At 34.3% G+C, this 8,489-nt stretch overlaps 1 protein-coding gene across 1 annotated transcript; it reads right to left on the bottom strand.

The window, feature by feature from the left end:
• Positions 1-1,081: 1,081 nt before the first annotated feature.
• Positions 1,082-3,492, bottom strand: LOC113724641 (pentatricopeptide repeat-containing protein At5g66520-like). Its single transcript, XM_027247525.2, has one exon. The coding sequence runs from the start codon at positions 3,432-3,434 to the stop codon at positions 1,428-1,430; it is 2,007 nt and encodes a 668-aa protein (XP_027103326.1). The 5' UTR covers positions 3,435-3,492; the 3' UTR covers positions 1,082-1,427.
• Between the last annotated feature and the right edge of the window lie 4,997 nt (positions 3,493-8,489).

The following is an 8,489-nucleotide window of genomic DNA, read 5'->3' as shown; positions in this document are numbered from 1 at the left end:
ACAGATAGTTTTAGCAGTTAGCACTTTAGCATATCTCTCTTATCCAATGCAAGCTTTCCGTCAAGGTAAAATTGAAAGAGAAATTGAAACCCTTAAGAAGAAGCAAGAGAGATAGTTAGTATTAAAATCGAAAAGTTTTGCAAGAGTGAAGAATAAATCTAATAAGGATGAGAAAGTGGAAGATGTTACATAATGATGATTGCAAATTCACAATAGCACAATTTTGCTTTTGAGCAGTTTAGATGTAGAATACTAATTCGAAGCATTATGATAGAAACTAAGAATAAAATTCAAGAGACACCATGACAATATTTTTCATATTCTAAGGTGTGGGGGAAAATCTCAGACAAATAAAAAAAAGGGGGGGAATAATATAACTTAATATTATTGAAACACTTGAAAATTATTTTAAAAAAAAAAAGAAAAAGAATAAATCAGCCAAAAATGAATGGAATCACAAGCCTAAATTTTCTATTGGGTACTACTTTGACATGGCATGTTAGACAAACTCAGAGCATAAGAAAGAAGAACTTACAAAATATTTACTCAATCTTTAATATAAAGATATTATAAAAACCAATTAACTTGAATAAAACCATCAGAAAAAAAAAAAACAAATTGAAGAGCTTTGTCTGGCAAAATAAACTCGGTTCCATTTACTTATCCAATCTATCAACTGGATTTCAAAAGGAATGATAAAGAAATTATAAGGTGGTGGTGTAATTGATATATGCCAGTAATGACGAGAATTTCAGGTGCTGGTTTCATAGTATAGATGTAGACTCATGTGTTGGTTTCATTATGGTGCCAGCAATGACAAGAAGTTCTGGGCGTTGGTTTCATAGTAAAAATGTAGATTTCTTGAACCTTAGAACTCACCCCTCATTGGAGCGCATCAAATTCATTAGAACCTCTGATTCCAGCCGTTGTTTTGCAATATGGAGCAATTGCAACCAGGAGTGTGTGATGAAATTTATATTCTTTGTTTTTTTTTTTTTTTGACCTGTTTCTGTCATAATTTGAGCTTGAGAAGGAAAATGAGCTTGCTTGTCTGAACATAAATTGATAGTTACTACAAGGATTCTTGCTTGATTGCTTGAGATTGTCATTTTCTTATTGGACAGGGAGCAAATTTTACAAACCAAACACGCTATGCACCTCTACTGCTTCTGACATATGCATGGTTTCCTTTGATTTTGCAGAGAAAAAGAGGAGGGTATCCAAAAATGGATCCTCACGATCATCTGATGATTTTCTCTGAGCAGTTATCGGTTTCGATCCCTCTTTACAGCTTAGCTCTTCAAGTGATAGAATCTTTTCTGGTAATGTGATATAGGTGTGGCACTTTGATCTAGTACATTTAGGAATATTGTGAACTTACATTCACTAAGAAATCCTATGCTTTTGGCATCAAGAAACAACCTGAGCTACCAGAAGTCCTTGCAAGAACAATGCCCATCTCTGAAATGATGATATCGCACACGATCTCTCAAAATTATTTGCCTGCTGTATATTTTGGAAATAAGCTTGACAACAGAGTGGCAATCCTCACATACTCTAAGATTGTTTGTGACATGAATAGTTGATCCTGGTGCAGTTTTAAGTAGTCCAAAAGCTATTGCAAGTCTTTCAGTGTGGTATCTGAGGGCAGTTTGTTTCTCTTCTTCACCAATATCAAACAAGACCTGTGATGTATTTGGTACATGACCTTCCAATTGAAGTCTTCTCATGATCTGTCCCAACATCAAGTAGACATCCTTCGATTGTGGATGTGTTTGCTCTCCTATTCTGAATTCATGGACCACCCCATCCAGGTCAATCATGCTTCTTCCAGGAATTGTTCTTACCCCTCTTTCTTTCATTAGCATTCTGATTTTCGTAGCATCATCCCATCTTCCTGCCTTTGCATAGATGTTTGATAGCAATGCATAGCGCCCGCTATTTTCTGGCTCCATCTCAAGCAAGATTGTCCCCACTTTCTCAGCCAACTCGATGTTTTTGTGAATCCTGCAAGCACCTAGAAGTGCTCCCCAAACAGCTGCATTTGGCTTCATCGGCATAGAGTTTATCAGTTCAAGTGCTTCACCAAGAAGCCCAGCCCTTCCCAAAATATCAGCAGCACAGCCATAGTGCTCCACAGTGGGTTCAACTCCATACACTTCTTTCATGTCGTTTAAGTACTTCATACCTTCATCTACCAATCCAGCATGAGCACATGCATTGAGAATAGCCACAAAAGTGATGTCATTTGGCTTGAACCTCTCCCTCTGCATCTGGAAGAAGAGGTCGAGTGCATCCTCTGCTCTACCATGCATGGCAAGTGCCCCAATCATTGCATTCCAAGAAAAGACCTTTTTCTGTTTCATGTTCTCAAAAATATCCCATGCCAAGTCAATACGTCCGCATTTAGCATACATGTCTAACAAAGAAGTTCCTAATACTGCATCCAATGGGATTGAATTTCTCCTTATGTAAGTATGAATCCATTTCCCTTGGCCAAGAGCCCCCAAATTTGTACATGTAGCCAGAGCGCTCGAGAGAATGAATTTCCTTAGCTTGACATTTTCCCTTTGCATTTCTGTGAAAACTTCCAAAGCCTCCTTGAATTGTCCTCCTCTGTTATAGCCATCCAACATGACACTCCAAGAAATCTCATCTTTCTCTGGCATTTCATTGAAATAATCTTTTGCCTTGTCAATCATTCCATTTATCATGAAACCATTAATCATCGCGTTCCAAGAGCCAATGTTCTTATTCACCATTTCCTCAAAGAACCCTCTTGCAGCATCAACATCCCCACATTTCATATAGCCATCAATCATAGCATTGCAACAGACTACATCTGTTTCCCCACCAGCATCAAGCAGTTTTCGAGCATCCTCAACGCGTCCAAAAGATGCATACATCTGAATCCCAGAACATCTAACATGGCCATCTTCAGCAAAAGAGTTCTTTACCACATGAGCATGAATTTGCAGACCTTCTTCAACAGCTTGTTCCATGCTGCAAGCCTTAAACAGAGGCGCGTATGTATAATTATTAGTCCTACAACTCAGAACTACCATCCTGTAGTAAAATGATAGTGCCTTACGGTGCTCTTCATTATCTAGACACCCTTTAATCATTGAGTTCAAAAGGAAAACATTTGGATTGGGAACCTGTTGCACAACTTTGATCGAACAGTCTAAGCTACCAAATTGAGGATTTGCATAGCACTTGACCAGAGTTCCAGCAACAAAATGGTCCTGAAGATGGCCAGTTTTTACTACCAAGGCGTGAACCTGCTTCAGGTGTTCATAAGAATTACTGCATCTTGTGTTCAAAAGATCTAAAATAGTTTTCTGGGATAGATTGAAAGTAGGCAAGTGCTTTTGGCCTAAATGGCTTTCTGGTGCAAGGTGATAAGGTAACTCTGCGGTCGTGGCTCTGCCCATTTCTTGTTGCTATCCTGTATTGGCTGTGGCAGCATGATAAGGATAACGTAACCTAATAATATTGTGTCAAAACTTTTTTAGGGCCCCCAATATGTGATTTGCTTTTGAGTGTTTTGATGATTTGATCCCCTCATTCCAGTACCGTTTGAGCTATAAATTCGTTTATTGACTATAAATTGAATTGCATATGCACTTCTCATAATGTAATGAAATAAGAAGACAAAAAGTTGTTCATTGTTGAAATTCCCTGTTTTGAGTTTGATGATATATTATTAGATAACCCAAATTCAACAATAACAAAGCAAGCATTTCTCAATCCATTTTTGTCTATAACATCAATTATTAAGAAAACACATGTTGAGCAAAAAGATAAAAAATCATGTATGCACATCAATTATTATTGTCATACATAGGTTTATTTGTAAGTGCAATTAAGTATTTAAATTAGCTTGGTAAATAAACTTAAAGGGTGATAAGAAAAAGTCACATTCCGCAAAAACTTTTATATTTAACTTCATTTGGTTTCTTTATACTCATATTTAATATAAAATCTCATATTCAACTAAATTTGATTACTTATATTAATTACAAATTCTTAGTTTTAACTGGTTGTGATTTCCTAAATGTCACATTATGTACAAATTCTTACATTTTTAATTGAATTTGATATTTTGAAAGCCACGTTCACACCAAACTTTCATGTTTAACTTAATTTGATTTTTTTTTAAGTTATGTTCAGTAAAAAATTTTAATTTTAATTTTAATTGAATATGATTTTTGAAACTCAAATTCAGTAAAAACTATTAATTTTAATAGAATTTAATACTTTGAAAGTCATTAGCAACACAAAATTTTATTTTAACTTTATTTGATTTTTTAAAACACATATGTAGGACAAAATCTCATATTCAAGTGAATTTAATTAGTTGAAAGCTCTTAATTTTAATTGACATTAATTTCCTAAATGTCATATTCTTTACAAATTCTTGATTCAATCTTAGTTTGATAGTTTGACTGTCACATTCGCTACAAACTTTTACAGTTCATTTAAGGGTTATTATCACTTTACTCCCTTAAACTATATCACTACTTTCAGTTTACCCCCTAACATTATTTTTTAATCACTTTACTCCCATAAGTAATTCAACTCAACATATTAAGAAATTTTGGACAAAAATACCCTTTTATTTTATAGCATTACTATATTGTTATTATCACTTTATTTGTTTAGATTATAGTGATACAATCACTTTAGCTCCTTACATTATTTTCTAGGCATTTTACTTCATTGTTAATCTAACTAGTATGGTCAAAAATATATTTACCCTTTTTTATATATAATTAAAAATATAAAAGTTAGAATGGTTATTCTTCCCTTTTTTCACTTTAAGAGATCGAAAAATATAAAAATAAGAGGGTTTTCTCAATTTTTTTTTCACACTTATTAATACTAGAAAAAGAAAAAGAGAGAGAAAAGAAGAAGAAAGAAAATTAGATTTTGCAAAGAAAGAAAATAAAGAAAAGTCTAACATTATCATATTACATTAAGGTTGTCGAGATTAGGATTAGAATTTGGTAGTAAACAGAAAAGTGAAATAATTTTAAAATAATAAAAGTATTTAATTCTTTCTTATTTGTAAGTTTTTAAAAAAGAATTGGGGTCTCTCCCTCTCCCCCTACCCCTTTCCCTCTCCATCTTTCTATTCTTTTTTGATATTAATAAGATTACCAAGAAAAAAGAAATTAATATATTGACTTTTTTTTATGCTAAAAAGAAGAAGAGCTACTCTAAGTTTTTTTATTATTTTTATTATGCAAAGAGGAGGGTATTTTCTTCTAAAGTTTTTTAACTTGCTAAGTTGGTTTAATGGTAGGATAAATTGTCTAAAAAATAACTTTAGGGGGTAAATTGATAATGAGACTATAGTTTATGGAGGTAAAGTAATAATAATTTTAAGGGTTAAACATGTCTTTTCACTTTAATTAACAAACTCCGTTAAATTTGACCGTTAGTCTTGGAGGTAAAGTGACTAAAAGATAACGTTAAGAGGGAAATTGATAGTGACATCAAACGTTAAGGGGGTAAAGTGATAACAACCCTTCATTTAAATAAAACTCTCAATGTGACATTCGCTACAAACTTTTACGGTTCATTTAAATAAAACTCTCAACATTCGCTACAAACTCTCAATTTTTATTGAATTTGATTATTGAATGTCACATTGAGCACAAATTTTTACATTTAACCTCATTTGTTTTTTCTTTTTTGAACTTGCATTAGTACAATATCTCATATTCAACTAAATTTAAAAGTCATATTAAGTACAAACTCTTACTTTTAACTAAATGTGATTTCCTAAAGGCCACAATTAGTACAAATTTTTAATTTTAACTAAATTTGACATTTTGAAGTCCTACTCAGTATAAATTGTTTAGTTTAATTTGATGGGGGAGGGTTGAGTTTAGTGGTAAAAGGGAAGGAAAAACAAATTGAAAAAAAGTTCATTTTAATTTGGTTTTTTAAAGTTACATTTAGTACAAATTTCAATTTTAAATCAATTTGATATCCTGAAAGTCAAGTTCAACAAAAATGCTTAATTTTAATTGAATTTGATATTCTGAAAGTGACATTCAATTCAAACTTTTATGTTTAACTTAATTTGACTTTTGAAACTCATATTTAGTAGAAAGGGAAAATTGCACTTTTCATCCTCAAAATTTGGGTTGTTGACCAATTTCACCCTCAAAGCTCTGTAATTTTGGCCAATTAAGGACAATTGACGGGAAATGAAGGACAATTATTTAATTGGGACGGAACTTTGCATGTGAGAAGCACGCTTCGTCAAATCCAACTTTATACACAATAAAACTGGGTCAAACGAAATGGAGCCACTTTTTCTAACGGATGAAAATTTGGAAAATAGCAAAAGAGAAAAACTTCAGTCTTCTCCTTCTTTCTTCTCCATTCTTTAGCCCTAAAAGTTTTTTTGGCCAATCTCACCATAACAATTTCGAGCATCTGCTGGCAAGAAAGAGGGCATAGACGGCATCCGTGGAGCATTTTAGGTGAAAAAAAAATGACATTATGGAAGAAAGAGCTCCACATTTGTCCACCCCCAAATTATGGTATTTATACCCAAAATCAACAACTACATTGCATAAAGCTATGTGTTTTTTAGAGAACGATACCTTATATGTGGTCCCTTGTATTTGTACTTTTTTTTGAAATGGTTCTTCACTATAATTTATGGCTATTCTTTTTCCAGATCTGGCCATTTGTATGAGGTATAAATAAATTAAAAAATTTGTCTTGGTTTGATTATTATAGTGTGAATGTGGTCCTTTATGTTTGTGTAATAGTTGCTGCTTGACTACAATTTTGTGGTGAGAGTGACTAATAAACAATAATGCAAATTTTGGCTGTATCCGGCCATGTGTATGGAAAAAGTGTTAAAGTGGTCCTTGTTAGAAAGTTGTTGTGTGGGTCAACAGTTTATTGTATGAAATGATGAAGATTAACAATCCTTTTTTTTTTCTAATATATATTGTTTTCTTTAACCAGAAACGGGCAGCACATTTATTACATTAAGATGTCACCATGGAGGCCTCATATCATATACTCTTGATCCCCATTACGAAGGTGAAGATTTGTGTGTTTTTTACTATATTAAGAGTATAGGTTTAAGTGTTTTCGAAGTGGATAGATTAACTGAGTGATGGTGTATATGGTCGTAAGGTGTACTATGATTGGGAAAATAAACACCTTTAGGAGGATAGATAACAGTAGGGAGTTGAATGGTTATGTTAAGGGGGAAGTTGGACCAACTAAGAAAGTTAACTTATACCTTGAAGTATCTTTTTATGAAATTCTAGTGCAACAACTCGGTTATAAATTTGATTGAATTTGGGTCCAGTTTGACAAGTAAGTTTTTTGGGTGTTTGTCTAAAATTTTATTGTAACTTACTGTAGAAGTTTTTAAAAATTTTTTTGAAGTGTGTAAATTTTTGAATATTTTGAAGTGTATAGTTTAAAAATTTTGAAAAATTTTTTGAGGTTACTGTAATTTGTAGCTAAAGTTTTTAAAAAACTTGTAGCAGACAAACTTGGCAAAAAACTCAATCTAATCTTCATTACATTAATGGAAAATATCATATTTAATTGAATTTGATTACTTGAAAGTCACGTTAATTACAAACTTGGGCCCTGTTTGGAAGCTTGGTTTTTTACCAAGTTTGCATAAAACTAGTTTTTTAACAACTTTTGCTACAGGAACCCCAAAAAACTTATCAAAGTTTTTAACCTAACACACTTCAAAAATACACAAAAAACTTTCCCTTCAACTTTTCTTCTTTTTCCTCCCCCACCCAACCCACCACGTTCTCCGATGCCGGCGACCACCTCTACCACCACTTCCGGCGCCGATCACTATTTCGGACACCAATTCCGGCGGTCCTCTTTTTTTTTTTTTTTTTCCTCTCCCTCCTCTCTCCCTTCTTCGACTTTGCCTCCCCCTCCCCCTTTGCCCAATCTGGTCGCTGATGCTCTTTTTCTTTTTTTTCTTTCTCCCTCCCCCCTCCCTTCTTCCCTTCTGCCTCCCCCACCACCCTCCCCCTCCCCTTTTAACAGATCTGGTCGAGCAACCAGATCGCAAAGGGGGAGAGGGAGGGTAGCTGCGATCTGGTCGCACGACCAGATCGCAGCTAGGGGAGGTCGGAGGGGGAGGGGGAGGGTGGCTGGGGAAGGGGCGGCGAGGGAAGGAAAGGATGGCGGGGAAGGGAGAGGGAGGGGTGGCGGGGGAGGGAGAGCAGAAGACAAAAAAAAAAAAAAAAAAAAAAGAGGGTGGTGGGGTAAGGGAGAGGGGGAGGGAGAGCAGAAGAGAAAAAAAGCAAAAAAAAAAAAAATTGATTCTCACTTGTTGGTTGCTGCCATGGAGGTACCGGGAGAGGGATCAGGGGAGGGGAGGAGGAGGGAGAAGAGGAAGAAAGGGAGGAAGGAAAAGAAAAAAGAAAAAAAGAAAAAAAATGAAAGAAAGAAAATGAAAAGGAAAAAAAATT

The sequence above is a fragment of the Coffea arabica genome, chromosome 2c, assembly GCF_036785885.1.
Source record: "Coffea arabica cultivar ET-39 chromosome 2c, Coffea Arabica ET-39 HiFi, whole genome shotgun sequence".
Taxonomy (NCBI): Eukaryota; Viridiplantae; Streptophyta; class Magnoliopsida; order Gentianales; family Rubiaceae; genus Coffea; species Coffea arabica.
This window is presented reverse-complemented; position numbering and strand designations above follow the sequence as displayed.